The sequence below is a fragment of the Orbicella franksi genome, chromosome 13, assembly GCF_964199315.1.
Source record: "Orbicella franksi chromosome 13, jaOrbFran1.1, whole genome shotgun sequence".
Lineage (NCBI taxonomy): Eukaryota > Metazoa > Cnidaria > Anthozoa > Scleractinia > Merulinidae > Orbicella > Orbicella franksi.
In genome coordinates this window covers 6733360-6757400 of record NC_138157.1, presented here as the reverse complement: position 1 = coordinate 6757400, position 24041 = coordinate 6733360, and the positions used below count along the sequence as shown (strand labels likewise).

The following is a 24041-nucleotide window of genomic DNA, read 5'->3' as shown; positions in this document are numbered from 1 at the left end:
GTCCCTACTTAACTTTGCGTTTTCTTCTGCTCTCTTTTTCCTTTTAAATTCCAGCACTTCAAGATGCTGAAGATAATCCACCACAAACTTTGATTTGAGAATAAACTTATCTGCAAATAGAGCAACGCTCTCTGGGTCAGATAAAACCAGCCTGCCACTTCCATGCTCTTTCTTCGCTTGGACCCTTGGCTGCCAGTCATCTGGATCACGCCCTTCTTTTGGGGTCTTCTGGTAGGAGAGGTAGTGGTATTCCCGCCGGTAGGCAGGAATGGTCAGGAACTGGTTTAGGGTATCTTTCTATGGGTGGTCCAGTCCATTCACAACAAAAAGAACAAATTTCTCCTACCTTTTCTTGACAGGACAACTTTAGAAACTCCCGGTAGTTCTCCCCCTCCTCGTAGTGCTCATTCATAAACTTCTCAATCTTACGGAAGTAACAGTGGCCTGGAACAGAGTCTTTCCTTGCTCCTGCATTGTGATACTGAACCAAGTACGAAGTGTTGTGAAAAAACTGGAAATCTGTTGATGTGTTGTGTGAAACACATTCTTACATTTAATTTACAGATGTCTTTATTTGGAAGGTTTTTTCCTCTACTCTAGTGATAGGCATGTATAAATGTTGCCCTGTGCAGATAAAACAGAAAGCTGTTGAAGTACAAGAAGATGAGCCGGTAAGTGTTAATTTCTTGTCAGTGTTCCTATTTTTATCTGAACATTAAAAGCGCATGTATGCTTCACTTTTATAATGAGAAACTTCTGTATTTTCCTATTGTAAAGATAGCGCCTAAAACTGTTTGAACATTTTTAAAATAGTGTGTGTCTTTTAATATATTGTTTGACTCAGGTCTACATTTCACTACACGAATACAACATTAAGTGGTTACACGAACCATGATCATTCAATAATATCAGTTCAATAGAATAAATAAAAAAATCGTCTTTCCTTTTCTGGTAGGTCACTAGTTCCTCCTCTGCTGATGATACAACCATACCTCAGGGTCTCCGGAAAACAAGCCTTGGCTATATTGTTAATCCAATCGGGAAAAGAGCGCATTACTACATGAGCATCATGAAAGAGGCTTATTCCAAAATGCGCAATAATGGCGAAAGCGGCGAGTCGTTTAAGAAAAGGTTTACAGCTGAACGATCCAGGCAGTTTGACATCTTACAAGCAAAAGAAGCAATCTTTCTAAGTGCGGATGGCTGTTCAGAAAGGGCGAGTGAGTTTTCCATGCCAGGGTACCGGTTGAAGCCCAGTGATGGAAGAAAACTGAACTTCTCCATCAAAGAGCACAGAGCAATGGTGGAAAAGTTGAATGTCATATTGAAAGATGTAAAGGAACACGATTCCACACTCTTTCAGTCCAATGGAAGGGAATTATTTCACCAACGCTGCAAGAAGCAGAATCACCACCAACCTTGAGCAGGAAGTCAGAGATTATGTTTACACCTTTATGTACCCTGAAAAGTACACTCTGACGGAAAGCATTGCTACTTCTTGTAGCATTGGTGAAAGAGACTCCCATAGCAGCACAAGCGGCGACGAAGAACTCGACGACAGCGAAGATGAAGATGAGTGCCAGTGAAAGTTGCATTCGAAAATAACAGTGTTAAATACTTCTTTTCAGTAGCTACAAATGCTTTTTGTCGCCAAACATTTTTTAAAGCAGAAGGAAAGTTTGTAATAAATTTGTATCCTGCCTTCTATGTTTATTCTGTAGCAATTTTTTTGATATTCAAACATTATCCCATTTTAAAGTTTTACTAAAATATTTCACGTGACCCCCCCTTTTTCCCTTATTTTTTTGGGATGGCCCCCCCTCGAAAGCCATTTTTTTTCGCATGACCCCCCCCCAAATCCCACCAGCCCCCCCTACCTTATAAAAAATGAACGGTCCCTTACAATCCAAGTCGTACCAAACATAGCTTATTTACCCCGTTGCCGCTGTTAGAGAAGTTAGTCTGTTTTCTTGTCTCTGACGTTATCAGATCATTTTACCTTTTAGCTTAGGCAACACAATGTGGTTGGATCCTTTGGTTGAAAGGAAGTATTTGGAAAACATTAAGGTTACAACTAATGTCGTTAACATCAGACTGGAGCTGCTAAAGGAAAAACGTGTTACTGAAAACAAGCAGGTGGGTGTATATTGTACTGAAAGGGCCATTTAGAACTTCAAAGGAGTCTTGGAAGTCTTCGGGTGCGCTGGAACAGTGCTGCAGTGCAGCAGATGTTTTCAGCTCCGAAGACGATTTCTGTTTTCTGTTTTTGTTTGGCAAAAATTATTTTCTATGAGATAATTTTCGGTTAAAATGAAAATTTATTTTATAATTAGCTTTCAGCTGCCAACCAGCGGCCTTCGTCAAAGGCGCCGAAAGCTTATTTCAATCTAAATTTACAACCAGAGAACGTTGTAATTGTTTTAATAAGAATTTTTCGTATTTAACACTGTCGAGTAGTCGCTTAAGCTTGAGACAGGCGCATTCTTTTGAATAAAAGAATTGTTGTGCTATTGACAGAGGTGGTAACTTTGTAGGGCTAGTCACTTGGAAGAGTTTGACCGTAACTATATGCGTAGTTTCTTATCTCTTTTTCTAGCATGTGCGCCTGCTCAGAAACCTTTGTGAAGGCGTGATTGACCTTCAAGCCCTGGAAGGTGCAGCTAGCAGCAGCACTGGAGAGACAAGGTACATGTACCACGAAATCATCCTTGTCGGATATTAGTGTAATCAAACGGGAAGAAAAAGATTTCTTCAGTTGTCATCGACATCAAACGAGCTCAGAGTGCGCGAAGTTTGCATCACCTGCCTGCCATATAACCCGAAACTCTCGTGCACTCGTAAAAATTCACTGATGCACGAAAACACTGAAGTATTTGATTTCAAGAAAGAACTTGATAAATATCACGTACGTGAGACAGTGTTTCAAAGTTTAAAGTTCCAGAGTTGAAAATACAGCGACAATGGATTGTGTTTGACTAGCTTTGAGTTGTTTGGAAATGTTATATGAAACACGAGAGGCCGTGATTTACCTTTTTTTTCTTTTCAACATCGAGAACTGACAAGAAGATAGCTGAAAATATGACGCGTAGCGGAGTATTTTTAACGATCTTTTAGATGTCTGAAAATGTGATGGCACGTCTTGTCGAGTTGTTGATAAATATTCTCTATTGAAGTTAAAACGGAGTCATGAAATCATAAAGATCTATGTCAGTTAAGAGCACATATCGAAACACTTTCACGGGTATTATTTTGTTAATGAGTTTGCGAAGAGTGGTTAATTCTCGGGAGCCATTGTTCTCCTTTTTATTTAACTTTATCACTCTTATCTAGCGAGTACTCACGCCTTAATTATTAACATTCTTTTTAGTGCTGAGCAGTCACCCGCACTGGAAACAGCTGTGTTGCCCGAGGATGGTTTCCAGTCTGTTTATGTGTCTGCTGTGGAAAATCCAGAACTCTTCTTTGTCCAATTGAGATCATCAGAAGAAAGGTGAATAACGGTTATGGAACTTACAGCCCATATACTATCGTGATTGGTTGAGAGCGGGCTAATTAATCATTCATTCTTAATTTGCACGGCACTGCAATGTTAGTTTAAAATTTGCAATTGCAATTTCATAACAATTTCAGTTTACAAACTTTAAAAGTATTTAGTATATGTTGAAGCCGTTTGTTCAGTCCAGGCTGGCTCTTTCTGTTTTTTGCGTGACCTTCTTTTTGATTAAAACCTTAAAGGAGCTCAGTCACGGTATTTTGAGTTATTTTGGCCACATACAAAATTACCTTTAAATGGTAGGAAACCTGAAAATAACAGTTTAATAAGATAGAAAAACACCAAAGACATAATGATAAACCATAAAGGAACAAGGATGGCTAAGGATGGAGAAGATTGACACGGATTACAAACGACGAATTTGAAAAATTGAGGCTAAACTTTTCAAAATGCGTAAACCGTGACTGAGCTCCTTTAAAATAGCAATATATAATATATTCCTGTTATGGACCTCATGCTAGTTCTATAATATCTACATGTTATATTTGTCTTGTTTATTTATAGCTTAGAGTATCTGAAACAGAAGATTAACTCTGAAGTTGGCAAAGTTGATTTGGAGGGAAGCGAAATCACCATTGGTTCTCTCTGTGTCGCAAAGTTTACAGAGGACGACATGTGAGTTCAATAGACAAACACGCTTTTGTATGCGGTGCAAATTGAGTTTTTTTTTTTTGTCAATTTAAGTTTATATGCATCGCTAAATCATTATCTCAATCAAATGCTGTCGTTGTTTAGTCACAGTGCTACAAAGTTTCCTGTGTCGGCGGATCACATCGATCTCTCGACCATGCTGCTCCCTAAAAGACATCCAATTGATGAATTGCCCGGCCATGTTTTCAGTAGAAACGGCCGAAAGTCATTTGTATAACCGATAACTTTCCTCTACCAGGTGGTATCGAGCCCGTGTCTTGGGCAGCAGACCAGAAAACGAATATGATGTGTTTTATGTGGACTTTGGTGACAGAGAGTGGGTAACAACAGATAGGATTGTTCCTGCCTGGAAAAGCATTTTACAGCTGCCCCTCCAGGCTATTGAATGTTCTCTGGTCAACGTCGACCCTCTTGGTAAGTAATCGAAGGACTTAATGTAAAGAGAAAATTTGTCAAACACAGCACCATTGTCTTTAACCAGTGTAGTTAATATTTTACGAAGTCGTTCTTAACTTATTTTAGTTTTTATCCTTATATTATGTTATTTAGACAGGACCCCTTTGATAACAGTACTCTTGCACTGAAGGGCTATCCTGTACAAATATTCGTTATTATTATTATTATTATTATTATTATTATTATTATTATTATTATTATTATTAACGCGTTCAAAATAGGAATGTACACAACGGCTGAGACTCCTCTCTCGCGTTTGCCGCCAATTTTCCACAAGAAACCCCAAATTATGCAGGTTATTGTACGTTTTGTAAGTGATATATCAGACACGAGAGACAATGTTTCACCACATCATCAAACACCGAGAAGAGAGACGAAACTACGACGTGGAGTGGAGTATTTTTGACTAGCTTCCAGGTATTTTGAATTGTGGTAAACCTTCTCGAGTTTTTGATATATCTTCCCAAGCGATGCTAAAACTAAGGAGAAAACGGAGAGAGGAAACTAAATAGTATGTGCAAATTAAGATCAGATATCCAATACCGTTGATTTCTCCAGTGTAATCTTGATTAGTTGTAAATGAGTTTGAGAAATCTATTTTATTAATTATTTCTTATTTGCTAATCATGGTAAATTTATGTCAACAGAGAACGAGTGGAGTGACGAGAGCAGTGATGCATTCTGGGAAATGGTGAATGATCAACTGCTTTTCGCCAAGGTAAAATCGAGATTCTGTTTTCCTTCGCATACTTAGTAGATGTTGTCATAGATTGCCAGGAGTCAGTTGTATGAACGTGAAGTGTAACATTTTTTCCTGTGTCTGTGTATCTGATTGTAAGATTTAGTAGACTGACCAGAGGTCACTCTTTGTGTTCAAGAACTTAGTTTAACTCGGACCAAGCAGAGTCACAAGGCCAGCTTAGGCAGCAGGTAGTTCATCTCAAGGTACCCCTCAGCAGCATTCTACCAGATTTCCCCAACAGTTTCCCGGTAGCCATTTATACTTCTCAGTGAAAGGAAGAATTGTGAGTCAGTAAAGTGTCTTGTCCAAGAACACATCGCATGCTAAGCGCTTTCCATTCAACCAGAACTTCCGACAATCTCGAGATGGGGACAAATGGTACGCAAATTTCCGGTGAAAGTTTCCAGAAAATCCGAAAATTGTTGAATTTCCGAAAAGCGAACAATTCAACGTACAATTCTGGAAATTCCGGGAGGAAGATCAAATAGAACGGAAATTCATGGTAATTGTAAGGAATTTCCGAAAATTTGGGGAGACTTCGCAAGGTTGTCCTCTTTTCCGGAATTCCAGAAAATGCTGTTCCATTCGTCACTATACACTTCCGGAAATTCAAACCAGAATTTTCCTTCGAATGGAAATTAAAGCGCCCGCTGACTCCAGCCAGCGTTAAACAACGATAACTTGATCTGGAAATCAGCGCGTTTGTGTCTCACACTGATTCTTTCTTAAGATATGGTAATAAAGCCCTGTTTCATGTCTCTATCTTATTTTGAACTTACCACCGTTGATTCCAGGTGAAATGTAAGAGCGCGTCTTTAGTCGCTGGATGTCACAGATTTGCCATCGAACTTTACAACACCAACACTGAACATGACGTCATACTCAGCCTCGAGATGGTGGCAACAGGGCACGCGCAGACATCTCCAGAAGGAATAAAGGTTCGTCATTGTGCTGAAGTGCGGTTTCAGAGGCTAACAGAAGAGTTAGCGTAAAACTTAGTCACTGGAGTGCTTTGGAATTTCTTTCACAGTCGCTCGTGGAGAAACCCTTAATTTGAAATGACTGCGTTACACTAAGTCTATTTAACTGCGTTTTACCACATACTCACTATGAGACACGATAAATTAATCCTATAGAACTAAATGGTAAACCATAGCTTCATTACAAAGAAATATTTCAATCGGGCGTTATAATTAAAGGGATAAACAAACGAGATTAACTTTGAAAACTGTTCAGCCTAACGGTTTTTCAAAAACCTATATCGCAATCCGTTTTAATCTTCTTCAATTTCTGTCCATCCTCACCTTTTTTGTATTTGCTGTGTTATTGAAATGTTCCTTCACTGTTTTAAGTTGTTAGTTTTATTTTTCCTATGGCTAAATTTAGCTAAAATCCTGACACATTCCCTTTAATCACGGTATCAGAATAGCGTTCGGAGGGCAACACTTAGTAAATTTGTTTGTTTGTTTTCTCTCAGGTGTTATTTCCGTATTCGACTCTGTCAAGCAAACAAGATGAACACGATGTAAGTACAGAGTACAACAGTGTAATGCGGGAAGGACGAGAGGGTGGAAAGATTGTAATTGTCAATAACCAACAAAATGGACGAGCAGTTTGTTGTTTAGATGACTTGTGTGTATAAGAAGTCAAAGTAGGATCTGTTCCCATCCAATCCACCAGTGAGCCAAATAAGTAGCTAGTGCTAAACAATTACATGTGTAACCTGTCTAACGGGCTGTCTATCCGACTGTCTGTGGCTGACTGACTGAGTGACTGCTTGTTGCTTGCTCTACCGACTGACCGCCGACCGACCGAACGAACGAACGAACGACTGATCGGTCAGTTGACTGACCGACCAATGGACCAACCAACCAATTAACCAACTGACCGATTGATTGACTGAGGGACCGACCGACTGACATTGCACGCTACCCCTAGAATTTTGTCAGGTTGTTGGCTCTGCAAGAGAGAACTTGGTGAAGAATCGAACAATTTAAAAGTTAGAAATGAATCCTTAGTACAAATACGTGTAGCTTCCGCAGACGGATTATACCGGTGGTTTAGACTGTCCGCGACGCAGGCTACCGACATCTTCGATCGTCTTGGGGACCAAGTGAGATGCCAGCTGCGAGGAGTAAAATGGAGTTTATTCTTCGCGGTTATTTTCCAGTTGCAATTTTGGGCTTAGTGCAGTGTGTTCTTTTATTTGTTTTATGTTACAGTTCCCATACCAGAGGATACCAGATATGTGTCTTGAAGTCCATCAGTGTGGGGTAAGTAGGGAACAAAGATTAAGTTCTCATTAATTTTCAATAACATAAGTGTTTTTATTGTATGGCTGAACTGGTCCGCGATGAAAAGGACAATTCTGATTGGTTCTCTTAGCGGTCCGAACTTTGCATTACGGGCCGCCAAGATGGACCGCTCACGATATTAATTTCGGCGAATCGCTTTCTCAATTCATTTTACAAAATAAACATTTTTGTTGTTAAGAATAAATCTTTTACCTTCGTGTTCGGGGGACAATTTCAGTTAAATATTTACAAAAAGCGACGTGAAAAACGTAGATCAGTGCTTACTTTTCGCGCGCACGATTGCCGAGAATGGGTCGCGGAAACACATTAAAATTTATCGGCAGAACAAAAAGAGCCATTATAATAAATAGTCAATTTGCGGCTCGTTTCATAAACCTGCAAAAACAAAACAACGAGACCAAAATTTCTCCAGTACGGACCGAACAAACTAGTTGAATAACGTATGTGTAACATTTTAGAAACTATAATTAGCGATAATAGTAATTTAATCTAACGACGATGATTACGTGGAGTATCGGAACGCGGTTCAGTTTTGCGTTCTTAAATTCTCAGTAAAGCAGCAGTTTGTTAATTTTGTTTTTCTTCATTTTGGCGAGCAATCTCTTGCTTTGTTTTGTTTACGAATGTAAGGTTGAGACACGCAAAATAGTGAAATAAGGCCGTTTAGATGTGCAGAAAGCACCGTGCCTGTTTTTGTCAAATTCGGGACAGGAAACATCTGAGGTCTTCGCGTTGCCAGGATGAATTCAACTTTTGAACGTGTAAATCAAATTTTGTATTTGTGATTACAGCGTTTAAATATTTATGTTGAGATTTTTGTCTTACGTAATATTGTCCCTGTGAAGCCCCCTTGGAAATTTGACGGTTTAGCGGTTTAGTTTATTTATGTAGAAATGTTTCCAGGTAGATCGATAAATTCATTGGTAACATTTATTTCATCGCAATTAGTGATTTCACCGCAGTAAGTGCAATCTCTTCAAGCTTGTGAAGCCGTATAAGGAGGTCATGGGCAGGCCTGTAGCTAAAACGTAAACTTAAAAAAGGTTACCGATGGATGATGATTCATCCGAAACGTGTTTTGTCATTTAGTATAAGATTTGAATTTCAAATACATCGTGTGGTTTAAACAAAAACCGTCAATTTACACAAAATCTCAAACCCCTGGCTTTGGAGGCTATCAGAGACCTTTAGATCTAGGTTTACCGCAACTACGGTTTGAGGTTAAGCGTTTGACGTTTTCCGTTCGCTGTTCGGACGCTAGTCGATTTAGATCGAAGTAAATTGGAGCGAATAGAAATCAACTTCTCAATGCATTGGAAATTGCCAAAATTACGCCCACTAAGGAAAACAGAAAGGAAAAAGTATGTTTTCTAGCACGTGCAGCTTTCTAAAGAAATATATCATCATAAAACATACATTCAACTTAAGCCGCTGCCATATTGGTACCTTTCTACAGACAACAATAAAAGGCTAGGTAATTACTTATTTGCCGAAAAATTATAACCAAATTGTAGAAAAAGGGTTACTTTATTCCATTTCGGCATTTGAACGTGGCATAAAATAAAATTCAAGGCAATAAAACTTGAGGTAAATGACTTGCGTGAAACCTCTCGACGTTCAAAAAGTATGTCGAAAACCTGAAACATGACGTCTGGCTATGGTCACGTGACCCGTATTTGCGGTTAACTTGGATCCAAAAAAAAAAGTCTCTAATAATGCGTTAAAATTACCATAAAGCACTTACTGTGTGAGGGTGCAAGCCTGCAAGGCTTTTATTGTATTTACTCATCAGAATTGCTATTGCTAAAAAGTAAACTCGCATTCAAAAGAAAAGCAAACATAACGACCAGTGGCTCAATTTAACAACTCTGAACTGATGCCTTGAGGGTTAACCCAAGCAACAAACATGGCCGAACCATCGAAGGAGATTTACGTTTCTGTTTCTCTTGGTATTCTTTCGGTTATTATCGTGGTGGCAAATTGTTCTGTTTGCGCTCTGGTTTGCTTTAACAAGACTCTACGAACGTACACAAACTGGTTGGTATTGTCACTCGCTGTATCAGACATCCTAACAGGAGGTGTTTTGCTGCCTATATTACTCATCAAGCCCACATCGTTTGTCACAGACTACTTCATTACCTTAATACTACTCTCTGGCGTCGCTAACATTTGCGCAGTGACTTACGATCGCTATGTTGCTATACTCAAGCCGCTACTTTACCCCTATCTCGCACCGAAGCTCTTCAAAAGAGCCATCGTAGTTTCGTGGCTGATTCCAGCCATATACACCGTACTTCCGTTAGCCTGGGACAAGAATCCCACCAAAACAATCCACATTGTGTACGTGGTGTGCTTGGAGCTCTTTGGCGTTATCGTTCCTTACATTTTTATAACCTTCGCCTATGTTCGGATTTTCAGACAAGTGCGACGAAGCTTGACCATGAGGAAAGACTTTGAATCCGCGAGAGAGCAGAGAAAGGAGCGTCGACGTATCTCATCGGACGCCCAGGTGGCGAAAGTCTTTTGCATAGTCTCAACAGCATTCTTACTCTCTTGGTTGCCGATCCTGTCCTTAACCACCGTCTACAATGTTTTGAATCGGTCTGACCTTCTTCCTGGTGTTTTGGACACTATTTCACTTTTCACACTAGCGACTAGTTCGCTTGTAAATCCACTAATATATGCTTTCCTAAAACCGGATTTCAAAGTGGTCATTCGAAATTTCTGTCTAAAGAATTCTTTGATGGAAGGCTTGTCGAAGAAACCAAGAATTTCTTCCTCGTCTCGTCGGGCAAAAACAGAGAAAAAAACAAACCATAAAGACCAGACAATAGAAAAACACGAGGGCAAGGAGTGTGACACGTACTTGTAGGAATACTCTGGGAATTCAACACAGGATTTTACGACTGTCTTACTTGTTTGTTGGTTTTTCAGAAGAAACAAGAACGACGCTCGTTATAGAAATGTTTAAAAGTCGACACACTCTAGGGGACGTGTTGCAGCGACAGCTTTTCCTCGTGTGACATGCTCGTTTTTGCGAAAAAGTTCTGTTGTGGGAACAAAATTTTGTCTCGCATCTGGTGCTCGTTGACCAGTAGGCGTGTTGTCCCTGCAAAATGCATCTTATACGTACACGAGAGGGCTAGTGCCTGCGTCACGCCCTCTTGTGTGTGCCGGCCTTAAACTTCCTCTTAAGGCACCCACGAACCAAAGTGATAACGTTCAGCGCTGAAAGGAGCCGTACGTTTAGTTTATGTTTTGGAAGCATACAGAGGCTCTGTGCTTTCCAACACGTTGACTAGCAAATACACTGACGTGTTAAATGATGGCCGCAAATTTCGTCTTAGAAAGTTAAAATATTCAGACACTTCTAACGATTTCTATTTTACATCAGCCTCGACAGCGAGGTTAAGATTCCGCTTTTTGCATATCTATCAAACTGAAGCTTTTCACTGCATTCACGTAGTGTAGCGATCCAGTCTGTATCGAGATTTTATTGGACGAGTGATCACCGATTTGGCCTCCCCGCAGCAGGGGCAAGTTACGTAATGAACGCATGCATGAAATCGCGTGTGCATGAGGTAGATTCGAAGGAGGTGTGTATGGTTTCTGCAAAGCTGTAGTTTACAATCCGCCGTAGGAAAAAAGATGGCGACTGGTAAATTTACCCATAATTCTTAGCGCACGGAAACTTAAAACAACGCTCAAGAAAACGTACAGAAAAGTTCTAAAACCTTTAAAACTAAAAGACCCAATGTCGTTAGCACAGGGAAAAATACTGCAAAAATATGGCTTACCTTGTACTTTACGGGCTGTATTAGGTTTGCATGGTATTGCGGTAAAATGTACAGCCGCCATCTTTTTTCCTACGGAGGATTGGCGCTGCTCGCCTTCGACAGCAAGTTACTAAGCCTACATCGTTAGGAATGAACTTGAATATTTTGTAGCTCGGCGACGGCAAAAGGCCACGATTTGTGGTCAGAAAAGAAATCTTCCGAGTTGTGTAGCTCGCAGAAAAACTTGGCAAATCCGTTGTGGCCATGATTGGTTGCCAAAAAACAAACTTTCCGTGTTGTGTACGTAGCTCGTCAAAAGGCCGAGATTTATGGTCTGAGTGGTTAATTCACCTCTTTTATTTGCGAAAACAAGATGTGAATTCGAGCAATGTAAAATAACTATTTGGTGAAAACTTTATCAAAAAATATTTGTTACAACTATTTGTGATCTGAAATTGAAGTTGGAGTGTCGCCAACAGTTAAAACAAACAAGCCTTTTCTGGAAAATATTGTGTCCAGTACAAGTTTAATAATACTTTATTAAAAACACGTTTACCACAGGTTATAAATTTATTCAGCGCCAGACAACTTCACTTGCAGATTGTTATCTGTCATTCGATCAAACTAAGCTTTCTCTCCGACCATTCGTACGCCACCAAAGTTGACCAAACATGCAAAGTACGCGCGTGAGCGCACCGCACTAATCTATGATTACTTCTAGTCTGTAGTATAATTGGGGAATAATTGTTCATCATTCACGCTAAAGCGTAATTTAAATAATATTTTGCCGACGGTTTTGCAGCCATTTTATCGGCCATTTTAAAAAAACCGAATCCAACTTCACAGCATTACCATTTTGCTCTCTGGAGTCCTAAAAACAGCATTAAGGCGGCAACATGTAGTCAAAACAAATTTGAAAGCGCAATGATCGTCATCTTTGAGGACACCAAAAGAAAGAAAAATTATCTAACAGGGTTTTAAATACGACTCTCTACGCCATGATTTTACGCGTGGGTGTTTCTTAAACATTGTTTGGTGTTTTTACTTTCCAATTTAAGGCCGAAAGAGGTAATTTTCTTAGTTTTGTTTTGCCATCCGCTATTGCCTGACATGTGTGTTTAGTTCTTTCAATTTTCAGTCTGTTCGTCTCGTTTGTTTGCTGTGTTCTCGATTTCTTCCGTTTCTGATGGCAAAGGATAATTCTCGTACGAAATCTAGAGCGGCTAAACGGCTTGAACCCTACAACAAGAGCCCAACGAATCGTTCTTCCGGGCGAAGCGGCGATGATCGGACATCTGATCGCAGTTCTCGTGGCGGGTCGAGTAGGAGTAGTATGTACGTTCTTCGTCTCTCCGCGTCTCTTTAGAACCAACGGACTGGGCGAAGGAGCTTCTTAAACAGCAGTAAGCCAATGCTACCGAATTGAAGCGCTTACAGAGCGAAATGGCGAGCTCGAAATCTCAGAACGCTCAGAAACCCCGTGCAGCAGATCCAGAGTTTCGCTTCGCCGGTAAAAAGAAGCAATACCAACTAAACAAGGAAGTATTAGAAAAAATTGACGAAGCGCTGGCGACGGATGACGGCGAGGACTGTACTAAAAAGCTCACCGAAGGTAAGGATGTGTTCGTGGAAAGGAACAAGAACATCTTACTTGCCGAAAAGTACGGCTGGGATACGGTCGCTTGCTCTACCGCCGATCCGCTTGCTAGCGACTCGGATGACGAAAAGAAGATACGGAAGGCCGTGAAAGAAAGCAAACAGTTGAGGGAGGAATAAAAAACGAGCGGCTTCCTCCAAGGTTCCGAAGGTTAGAGGAGTTATTCCACGTGCTTCGGAAAGGAGGGTTATCCTCGACCGCAGTAATGCGAGTTACGCGACGCCATTAGTGGCGGGAAAACAGAGTCAGCCACGTGACGGGCGGTCTGTCTGACTCTTTATATGATATGATCAGAGATGATTTATTTGTTGACGTTAATCATAGTTGTGTTGTTGTCGAAGCTCGCTTGAGAGAGAACATTGCTTTCTGGCAAAATATCGGTGTAAGTAATTGGCTACTGAGAGTTATTCGTGAAGGTTATTGTTTGTCGTTTGTTGAGTTACCTGAGGTGAAGTTTTTTCAGAATCACAGGAGCGCGTTATGCAATGCTGAGTTTGTGTCTGCTGAGATTTCTAAATTGCTGAAGTCGGGTGCATTGGTGGAGGGGAGTCCTGCGGACCTTCTTGTGCGTAGTCCATTGAGCGTAGCCATGAACAGTTCAGGGAAACTTAGGCTTATTGTGGATTTACGCTATGTCAATCAACATCTCCGATCATGTAAATTCAAGTACGAGGACATACGTACAGCAGCTGATTTGTTCCAAAAAGGTGACTGGTTCTTTAAATTTGAATATACCAGTGGATATCACCATTTAGAGATTTTTCCAGAGCATACAAAGTTCCTTGGCTGCTCTTGGACGGTTGATGGTTCCTGTAAGTTTTTTAAGTTTACCGTTTTGCCTTTCGGCCTTTCAGTTGGACCTTTCATCTTTACAAAGATCCAAAAAGCCCTGACGAAGCACTGGAGAAGGCACGGAATTCGTTTATTTACTTACCTAGATGATGGTGCAGGGGCGGATTCTGATTTCTCTGAAGCACAGCGGGTTTCGGACATGGTGCAAGCGGATGTGCGGCGTAGCGGTTTTGTGGCCAATGATGTGAAGAGCCAGTGGGTACCAGTCCAATCCGGGGAGCTGTTGGGTTATGTCCTGAATTTACGTGCCGGACCTTTTCAAGTCCCCCAACGAAGGGTAGATACTTTTCACCATGTGCTAAGGGATGTTATAGCTCATAAGTTTGTAGTATCTGCACGCACGGCAGCCCGGTTCACAGGACTCCTGGCTTCCATGAGTTTGACGCTGGGTCCAGTGGTACGCCTTTGGACTAGAAGCTTATACCGGGACATCCTACAAGCTGCTTCGTGGGACAGCCCTTTCCAGTTATCTGCAGATGCCTAAGGTGAGATTGTTTTCTGGGAGAAGAATTATCGTAATACAGGCTATCCGATTTGGGCTCCTAGTCCGAAGCCTGAAGTTTTGACTTACTCAAATGCTAGTGATTCTGGTTGGGGCGGATTTGCTGTTCAGGTTGGGGGACAAGTGGCAGTAGGAAGTTGGTCAGTCGATGAGAGTAACAAGAGCTCCTCCTTCCGGGAACTGCGGGCAACTGGTCTAGTTCTGAAGTCTTTTGCTCCCCTGCTAAGAGGCAAGGAGGTTCTACACAGAACTGACAATAAGAACACTGAGATCATTCTGTCGATAGGCAGCCGCAAATCCGACCTTCGCAATGAGGCAGTTAATATCTTTAGGCTGTGCAGGGAGTTTAACATTCGTCTAACCGTGGAGTGGATCAGCAGGGATTTGAATGGGGTTGCTGACGAGCTGTCGCGGATTGAGGATTCAAACGACTATAAGCTCGATCCTTCATGTTTTGCTTACTTGGACAAGTGTTTGTGTCCTCACACGGTCGACCAGTTTGCGAGTGTGAAGACGAGGCAGTTGGACAGGTTTTGTAGCAGATTCCTCAACCCTGGTTGTGAAGCTGTTGACGCCTTCACTGTCTCATGGGCAGGAGATTACAATTGGCTGTTTCCTCCACCATACCTGGTTCCTCGTGTTTTGCGCCCCATGTCAGATGGAGGGGAGGATGGAACCCTCTTAGTCCCGGAATGGCACTCTGCACCCTGGTGGCCCCTACTTAGTAGGGAGTTTAAGCAAATCACTACGGCTGTTGCTACTACGGCTGCCGTGACTGAAAAGGTCTGGGGATAGTACGTCTCGGTGGTTTGCCAAATTTTAAGTTTAGCAAGCAAAGCGAAATGCAAAGATGAAACAAACATCGGCTAAGGAGTTTAAAAATCTCTTTTATTTAGTTTCTTACAGGGAAATGGCTTCGCTCAAAGGACGACGGCCGTTATTCGCCTTCCTAGGAGGAACATGCAGATTATTTCTGAGCGAAAGCGAATGCCATACACTTTGTACCGTAACAATTTGGTGGATGAAATATATAATTTCAGAGACAAATATCTCAAAGAATATCGAGTGAAGAACACAAATATCAATACTCAAAGAAGCAAAATAGCATCGTATAGTTATCCAGATATAAAACATCTTGACTAAACCCTAAAAGCAAACTTGACCGAAGAAAAAACAACCTCGTGCTCAACACGAATATTTCACTTGACTCACTTCACCATTCCAACACCTTTGCCACAACTTATCGTAAATTCAGGATACGGATTTACAAGCGTATGAGAGGCAACCTTGACACAATCTTTGACTTAAACTGACTTTAAAGGATACAGTATTCAATGGAATTCTTAAAATGCCGATATGTCCTTTGAAAAGGGCCAGAGAAGCGAAATAAACCCAACGTTGTTGCCACTACGGCAAAACATCCCGACTCACGTAATCAGATTTCACGCTACGGCTGGATGCAACCGACGTACATGCGCAGTGTCTCATTCTGGGGAAAATTTACTTCCGGCAGCCGTATCAGCGCCAGCCGTAGCGATTTGCTTAAAGTCCCTATTACCAAGCGTGGTACGTGGAGGGGGTTTGTAACAACCTCCCTCAGGATCCAACCTTATGAGGGCCTCTTTATTCCAGGAGCAGCTGCCAGCTGTGTCTTTACAACAGGTGTGCCACCATTTGGACTACTGGCACTTCAACTTTGCTTCTGTGGCTCCCATGTTGGGACTTAGACGCCTGCTTGCTGCCTTATGTTACGCATTATTCTAGCGACAAGACACAGCTGCTGGTGATACCTTGGCGATCCAATCATGTCCTTGTTGGCTGTTGGCATGCACGTCATCATGTCTGCTGTTGTTTGAGTTACAAGCTTGTTATGGGCACCTGTTTGTTTTTACCCAGCTGTTATGGCTTAATTATCAGCTGTTTTGGCTCCTAAGGCCTGTTATGGGCTCCAAGCTGTCATGGCTTCCTTAATCCTTCTGTTATGGACCCAAGTGTTAGTGTGTGTACATGCATGCGGATCTACTCCTCTTTTATGGTATGTGTGCTTACTGGATTTATCTCTGCTCTTATGGCATTTATCATTGCGTTGCAGCTGTACAACCCTTGGTGGAGGAGGTCACCTTTCTAGCTGAATTTCGTGCAGATCGTTTTGACCATCCAGAATTGCAACAGCTAGCAAAGGCATTACCAGCTGTATTGGTTCGTGATCGCGCTGCTACAACAGTTGCGACTTATCTGCGCGCTTATAAATCTTGGAAGTCATGGGCCAGTCGTCATGATGCTGCTTGTATCTCTCATTCAGCAGACCCGGTCAGTGTCTTCGGTGAATTCTGCAGTGTACAGTGTGAGTTGGGTTCATAAAAAGAGTGGTTATCAGGAGCCGAGTAAGTATCCGATAGTGAAACAAGTGGTTGATGCTGCCAGGCGAATTCTTGCCAGACCAGCTGAACGTAAAGAGCCATTGTCTTCTGTTCTGGTGCGGAAAGTGATCAGTCGCCTTGAGAAGGGTAACCTTGGTGACCTCCAGCGGGCAGCCTTGTTTTCCCTGGGTTTCTTTGGTTTTCTTCGATGGGATGACTTGCGCCATTTGTCAGTAGACAGTTTTTATTTTGCTGATTCCCATGTAGCTATTTTTCTGGAAAAACGGAAGAATGATCAGTTCCGCGAGGGGTCATGGGTTTTTGTAGCCCGTTGCAGTACACCCCCTTACCCAGTCAAAATCTTTGAGAAATTCTTGAGAATTGCAAACCACTCCAAAGGCTCTCCGTTATTTTGACGCGTGTTGCATACCAAGAGAGGAGTTCGTCTGCGGAAAGAGGCTGTATGTCTTACAGTCGGGCAAAGAAGCTGAACAAGAAGGAGCTTGGCAAGGAAGGTCTGGACCCCACTAAGTTTGGAATCCATAGCCTGTGTTCAGGAGGAGCTTCTGCGGCAGCAGCTCTCGGTGTGCCAGACAGACTCTTCCAGAGACATGGAGGTCGGAGAAGTGAAAGGGCTCGGAACAATTACGTAAAGGAGTCTTTAGACTCGCTTCTACTTGTTACGAAGTCAATTTAGAATGACTTTGGCATTGTTTTTTTTTAATTCTGTTTGTTTATGCCAACAGCTGGCAAAGTGAGAGGGCTCGAAACAATTTACATAAATAATGTAAATCCTTAGACGCGCTTCTACTTGTTCAAAGTTAATTAAGAATGGACATTGACATTGCCTTTGATTCTATGTTGTTTATGCCAACAGCTTGTTTCTCGTATTTAGTTACTAGACATTCAAGGAACTCTATTTCGATCATTACATGTCCACTTTTGCCATCGAAATAGCTTTTTGTGCGTGCAGAAAGTATGTTATGAGTTGAGTTTTCCTATATTCTGCGCTCTTTGCGTTATACATTTGTGTGGTTCGGCTTGGCATGGCTCCCAGCAGTGTGTGAGAAGTGTGGTTTTCCGTTGGCTGAGGAACGAAAGAAGCGGAAAACGTTTTTCTCACACACGGCTGGGAGTCTGGGTACAGGTGTGCGGGGGGGTTTCAGGTCACGTGGCTTGTGTAAGGTTTCAGTTTTTGTTTTGCCATCCGCCATTGCCTGACATGCCCCACCCCCTACCCGTGAAGTACTTGTAGAATGTGTTAAGTTGAGGTGAAATTATTCTCTAGCCACTTTTTTGTCATTGTAAGACAATTATGTTCTTATGTTAATAAAGGTCAGGCTGTCTGGTTCGGCTTGGCATGGCTCCCAGCGGTGTGTGAGAAACCTTTTGTTTAGCGACGTTACCGTTGCTTATTCCGCTGTGGTTCTCTTAAACTTCCTGTTATCACTACAACTCGTGGATTACTTAACAGGAAATTTAAACGTTTCCGTATCGAGCGTCTTTCTTGTTGCCTTTGAGAACCAACAAACAAGGAAGACGGTCGTGAAATCCTGTGTCGAAGTCTCGGAGTATTTTTACAACTTCGTGTGATACTCTGACGATGAATTGCTCTCGTGTTTTTCTATTGTCTGGTCTTTTTGCTTCGTCTTTTTCTCTGTTTTTGCCCAACGAGACGAGAGAGGAATGCTTGGTTTCTTCGGCACGACTTTCGTCTGAGAATTCTTTCGACAGAAATTTCGAATGACCACTTTGAAGTCCGGTTTTAAGAAAGCATATATTACTGGATTTACAAGCGAACTAGTGGCTACTGTGAATAGCGAAATAATGTTCAAAACACCAGGAAGAAGGTCAGGCCGATCCAAAACACTGTTCAAGGTAGTTAAGTACAAGATCGGCAACCAAGAGAGTAAGAATGCTGTGGAGACTATGCAAAAGACTTTCGCCACCTGGGTGTCCGATGAGATACATCGACGCTCCTTTCTCTGCTCTCTCGCGGATTCAAAGTCTCTCCTCATCGATAAGCTGTGTCGCACTTCTCTGAAAATTCGAACATAGGCGAAGGTTACAAAAATGTAAGGCAAGACAACGCCAAAGAGCTCCAAGGAAACAAGGTACACAATGTGAATTGTTTTGGTGGGATTCTTGTCCCAGGCTAACGGAAATACGGTGTATATGGTTGGAATCAGCCACGAAACTACGATGGCTCTCTTGAAAAGCTTCGGCGCGAGACACGGGTAAAGTAGCGGCTTGATTATAGCAACATAGCGATCGTAAGTCACTGCGCAAATGTTAGCGACGCCAGAGAGTAGTATTATGGCAATGAAGTAGTCTGTCACAAGTGATGTGGGCTTGATGAGTAATATAGGCAGCAAAACACCTCCTGTCAGGATGTCTGACACAGCAAGTGACAATAGCAGCCAGTTTGTGTACGTTCGTAGAGTCTTGTTAAAGCAAACCAGAGCGCAAACAGAACAATTTGCCACCACGATAATAACCGAGAGAATACCAAGAGAAACAGAAACGTAAATCTCTTTCGATGGCTCGGCCATGTTTGTTGCTTGGTTTAACCGTCTTAAGTCATTAGTTGAGAGTGGTTAAATTGAACCATTAACATTGCCTTGTTCTCAATACATTTAGAAGTGTTTCTCTATCTTAAAACGAGCAGACTTAAACAACATGCAATAAACAGAATTGATGCTACTTCATAATAGATATGAAAATTTTTTGTCGCAGCTGTCTCACTAGCTTGGGGGTAGACCATTTGGCTTTTGAGCGAGGGGGGTGGGTAATTTGTTACAGGCACGAATGCTTATAACATGCACTAAGAGTCTTTTGGGGGGACTGGGGGGACGTGTTTGCCATGCTTTTTTTCGGCTCACTGAACGTGTGTGAATCTTTTTTCGGCATTGTTGCATGAATGTTTTTTTTTGGTCTATAGATGATTGCAGGATATCTATATTTTTTCAAAATCACCCACGCTTTCCCTCAAAAGTCAAATGGTGCACCCGTTATTAAAAATTTCATTTCAGAACATGACAGGGGAAAAAAAAAAATGACATTTTAATGAATTCCCAGGCGCCGGTTTATTATCTGTTTGTCTCAATTACCCAAACAAATATCTGAGCTCACGAACAGCTCGTCGTTCTGTCTGCTATCGTGTCAGGCCCACACTACGCCGGAGGAGTTTGAAAACGCAGCTTTATTTCTACGGTTAGGTCTACCGTCTACACTAACAGTCACGATAGCGAAATTATAAGCATCGCTCGAGTTTATCTGTTGCGATCGCAGCCAGGGTAGCTACCATATGAAACCAGCCTTAAGAATGCTATCTAGAGACCCTTTTAAAAACCATTTCAGCTTTCTTCTGCTACAAAATTGTTTTCTCTTTCGCAATTTATTATAAGTGAACGTCGACCGCAACGGCGAACTTTTTATGTGTCCAGTTTTGACCACTTATTAACCTAGCGTGAGGTCTTTACGGGAAAATCTCAAAGCAAGAGGTTGCCGTATTGACCGAGTTGTTGTTTTTCATTCAAAACAAACATTATTCTACTTTGAAAAATAGAGCTGTTTCGAGAAAGGTCGGAATAAAGTGTAAAAGTGCATGCGACTAGCCCGAAAGTTAGTATGGGTAGAAGTAGAGAGCTGCTAGAAGCGCTGAATTAAGGAGGACACCCTTCAAACGAGAATTGAGTAAAGTATCAGGGCTCGAAATTAACTTTTTCGTTCGGGAGCCAGCTGGCGACTAACGGAAAAATTTTGGTCGCCAACTTCTTTCATAAATAACTTATACAAGAACACGATTTTATACGTTACTTTGCATGCAAGAAAAGTCACAACTGAAGAGCGAAAACAATTAGAAACAACACGAGTAACACTTAGTTATGAAGCTACCGTTGTTCTCACGTGATATGTCTCTGGCCCGAAGGTGATGGTTGTCTCCATAGTCATTTTAAATAAAGCGAAGCATAAAACGTTTTAAGTCCGTGGTTTTCATTGCGAGACAAATACGGGTACTTGCGTATTTTCCCTTTGCTACTTCTTCGAAATGCCGTTCTTTGTTTTCGTCTTGCTTTCCTCGAAGGATTCAAAGTTTGGATTAACCTTTTGGCTGAATCTTCATTCCCCGCATGTAAAAGCTCACGTAATTCCTTCAACTGACTGATATCTGCCGCCATTTTCGCGGCAAATGAAGAGCACATGATGTTGAAGTGCGCCTGCGATCCCAGTTTCGGAAGAAGCCGCTGAAACAATATGGCGCCCCGTGGACGCAGTACGCAGTATCGACCTGTCGAAATACATTCAATTTTTTCGATTATCTTGTAATATTCAGACATTATTTTACTGGGAACGGAAAGGTGACTTGTATACTAGCTACCATATCTGATTGATTTCCTAATATAAAGATTTAAAAACAAAAGTTGTTTCGTGGTTTTCTTTAGTTATCGGACAAAACGCGAGTCGCCAGCTGGCGACCAGTTCTGAAAATGTAGTCGCCAGTGCTCAAATTTTGGTCGCATTAGCGACCAGTGAGTCGCAATTTCGAGCCCTGAGTATGCTTGCAAACTCTCGAAAATGAGGAGATGATTGTTGATATGCGCTATATTGAAATCTCTAAGTATCTCTCGCTCTTTAATTAGTATTAGTATGGAGCCTCTTTTAACCATTTCGTTCTCAATTATTATTGTTAACTCGCTCTGCCTCTACTGTCTTATGTCAACAACCACGTTTCGCTACTTAATTTCTACATTATGTGTTATGTATAACATTTTGGTTTAATTTTGTTTATCTATTCAAAATGGAAATGATTTCTTTAATTTCCTTTTTTTTTTTTTCTCTTATTCTCTATTTTAACTAAACTAAATAATACTGTTAAAGTAATAGCAGCTCGCCCAGAATAGCTTTGCTAGCTCCGAACTACTAAGACTTATAATTCAATTATATTTTTACGATAACTGCACAAATTCTCGCGCGCTCATTGGCTAATTTTCATTGTCAATATACGGACAGACACATGAATTTATAATTTATGCGATACGTCAACGAGCGAGAGCGGACAATTTACAATTTGTTATCGTAAAAAAAAAAAAACAAATTGACGTCAGTTTTCCATACGTCTGTCCTGTTATTGACAATGAATTTCGTCATAACATTGTCAAAGTACTCTGCGGATCCACTCGGCTATCGCCTCGCGATCCACAGGCACTTTGACAATGTTATGACAACATTCATGGTCAATAACAGGACAGACACATGAAAAACTGACGTCAATTTGTTAAATTTATTACCGTTACTGACGTGGGTTACTGACGTTAGTTACTGACGTGGGTGACTTGACAGGAAGTTTAAACCGTCCTTTAGCGAGCGTCCTTCTTTTTCTTTTGAGAACAACAAAGGAGTTAGTTAGCCGTGAGATCCTGTGTCGAACGCCCTGAGTACTTTTACAACTTCGTGTGATACTCTGACGATAAATTGCTCTCATGTTTTCCTATTGTCTGGTCTTTCTGCTTCGTTTTTTTTCTCTGTTTTTGCCCGACGAGACGAGGGAGGAATGTTTGGTTTCTTGGTCACGACTTTCGTCTGAGAAGTCTTTCGACAGAAATTTTGAATGACCACTTTGAAATCCGGTTTTAGGAACGCATATATTAGTGGATTTACAACCGAACTAGTCGCTAGTGTGAAAAGCGAAAAAGTGACCAAAACACCAAGAACAAGTTCAGGCCGATTGAAAACACTGTTCACGGTAGTTAAGTACAAGATCGGCAACCAAGAGAGTAAGAATGCTGTGGAGACTGCAAAACACTTTCGCCACCTGGGCGTCCCATGGGATACGTCGACGCTCCTTTCTAAGTTCTCTCGCGGATTCAAAGTCTTCCCTCATCGTTAGGCTGTATCGCACTTTTCTGAAAATCCGAACGTAGGCGAAGGTTACAAAGATATAAGGCACGACCACGCCAAAGAACTCCAAGCAAACAAGGTACACAATGTGAATTGTTTTGGTGGGATTCTTGTCCCAGGCTAACGGAAGTACGGTGTATATGGTTGGAATCAGCCACGAAACTACGATGGCTCTCTTGAAAAGCTTCGGCGCGAGACACGGGTAAAGTAGCGGCTTGATTATAGCAACATAGCGATCGTAAGTCACTGCGCAAATGTTAGCGACGCCAGAGAGTAGTATTATGGCAATGAAGTAGTCTGTCAGAAGCGATGTGGGCTTGATGAGTAATATAGGTAGCAAAACACCTCCTGTTAGGGTGTCTGACCCAGCGAATGACAATAGCAGCCAGTTTGTGTAGGTTCGTAGAGTCTTGTTAAAGCAAACCAGAGCGCAAACGGAACAATTTGCCACCACGATAACAACCGAGAGAATACCAAGAGAAACAGAAACGTAAATCTCCTTCGATGGTTCGACCATGTTTGTTGCTTGGTTTAATCGTCTCAAGTCATTAGTTGGGAGTGGTTAAATTGAACCATTGATCTTTCCTTGTTCTCAATACATTTAGATGTGTTTCTTTATCCTAAAACAAGCGGATGCAATTGACAGAATTCATGCCAGTTAACAATAGATGTGACAATTTTTTGTCGCAGCTGTCTCACTAACCCAGTTGGGGGTAGATCATTTGGCTTTTGAGCGAGGGGGGATGGGTGATTTGTTACAGGCACTAATGTTTGTAACATGCACTAGGAGTATTTTGAGGGGCTGGGGGGGACGTGTTTGCCATGCTTTTTTTCGGCTCACTGAACGTGTGCGAATCTTTTTTTGTTGCATGAATTTTTTTTTTGGTACAAACATGACTGCATATCTATAATTTTTTTGGTCAAAATCACCCACGCTTTCCCTCAAAAGTCAAATGGTTTACCCCTTATTAAAAATCTTCTTTCAAAACTTGACAGGAAAGTCCAAAAATTACATTTTAATGGATTCCCAGGTGTTTATTATAAATAAAATAAATAAATAAAAGACTTTATTTAACCTGAAAGGCCAATCAGGGATCACTGGATCACTGGTATTAACTGGCGATCAGCATTTACATATAAAATACAGCTATTCATAAAATTGTACTTTAAATACTAAACATTTACATTAGACATAGAAATACATAGAGATACTTTATTTAACGTGGACAAGTACACACTTAGCTGTTCGCTAGTTTCCAAAATTACAGCCATTCTG

General features: G+C 41.4%; 5 protein-coding genes and 1 pseudogene across 8 annotated transcripts in view; 4 read left to right on the top strand and 2 right to left on the bottom strand.

Moving 5' to 3' along the window:
- The window catches only part of LOC145466725 (uncharacterized), a 69601-nt gene that overhangs the window by 19300 nt on the left and 26260 nt on the right, over positions 1–24041 (top strand). For all 3 annotated transcript variants that reach the window (XM_081450433.1, XM_081450434.1, XM_081450435.1), the window contains exons 21-29: positions 2007–2136; positions 2597–2685; positions 3368–3490; positions 4058–4168; positions 4443–4618; positions 5308–5378; positions 6197–6340; positions 6880–6927; positions 7625–7675. In XM_081450433.1, the coding sequence (XP_081306559.1) occupies positions 2007–2136; positions 2597–2685; positions 3368–3490; positions 4058–4168; positions 4443–4618; positions 5308–5378; positions 6197–6340; positions 6880–6927; positions 7625–7675 (943 nt within the window). The remainder of the gene's footprint in view (positions 1–2006; positions 2137–2596; positions 2686–3367; positions 3491–4057; positions 4169–4442; positions 4619–5307; positions 5379–6196; positions 6341–6879; positions 6928–7624; positions 7676–24041) is intronic.
- On the top strand, positions 262–1423 carry LOC145466170 (uncharacterized). The gene is made up of 2 exons (XM_081449930.1): positions 262–671; positions 956–1423. The coding sequence occupies exons 1-2, from the start codon at positions 609–611 to the stop codon at positions 1421–1423; spliced, it is 531 nt and encodes a 176-aa protein (XP_081306056.1). The 5' UTR covers positions 262–608.
- LOC145466727 (adenosine receptor A2a-like) lies at positions 7716–11849 on the top strand. Its single transcript, XM_081450437.1, has one exon. The coding sequence runs from the start codon at positions 9624–9626 to the stop codon at positions 10587–10589; it is 966 nt and encodes a 321-aa protein (XP_081306563.1). The 5' UTR covers positions 7716–9623; the 3' UTR covers positions 10590–11849.
- On the top strand, positions 13437–14513 carry LOC145465561 (uncharacterized). Its single transcript, XM_081449336.1, has one exon. It carries the CDS (start codon positions 13437–13439, stop codon positions 14484–14486), a length of 1050 nt encoding a protein of 349 aa, XP_081305462.1. The 3' UTR covers positions 14487–14513.
- Positions 16602–19528, bottom strand: LOC145465563 (adenosine receptor A2a-like). Its single transcript, XM_081449337.1, has 3 exons — positions 16812–19528; positions 16659–16755; positions 16602–16628 (listed from the first exon to the last, which is right to left on the bottom strand). Exon 1 carries the CDS (start codon positions 19414–19416, stop codon positions 18442–18444), a length of 975 nt encoding a protein of 324 aa, XP_081305463.1. The 5' UTR covers positions 19417–19528; the 3' UTR covers positions 16602–16628; positions 16659–16755; positions 16812–18441.
- On the bottom strand, positions 22040–23942 carry LOC145465746 (trace amine-associated receptor 5-like; annotated as a pseudogene). Its single transcript, XR_014041688.1, has 2 exons — positions 23842–23942; positions 22040–23753 (listed from the first exon to the last, which is right to left on the bottom strand). The product of XR_014041688.1 is annotated as a trace amine-associated receptor 5-like (transcript).

What these genes read in the sequence shown, in the direction of transcription:
- LOC145466170 (XM_081449930.1), top strand. Translation starts at nt 609, where the DNA reads ATGTATAAATGTTGCCCTGTGCAGATAAAACAGAAAGCTGTTGAAGTA. An exon ending in AAGTACAAGAAGATGAGCCG is followed by an intron (nt 672 to 955) that starts GTAAGTGTTAAT and finishes CTTTTCTGGTAG; the next exon opens with GTCACTAGTTCCTCCTCTGC.
- LOC145466727 (XM_081450437.1), top strand. Translation starts at nt 9,624, where the DNA reads ATGGCCGAACCATCGAAGGAGATTTACGTTTCTGTTTCTCTTGGTATT.
- LOC145465561 (XM_081449336.1), top strand. Translation starts at nt 13,437, where the DNA reads ATGATCAGAGATGATTTATTTGTTGACGTTAATCATAGTTGTGTTGTT.
- LOC145465563 (XM_081449337.1), bottom strand. Translation starts at nt 19,416, where the DNA reads ATGGCCGAGCCATCGAAAGAGATTTACGTTTCTGTTTCTCTTGGTATT.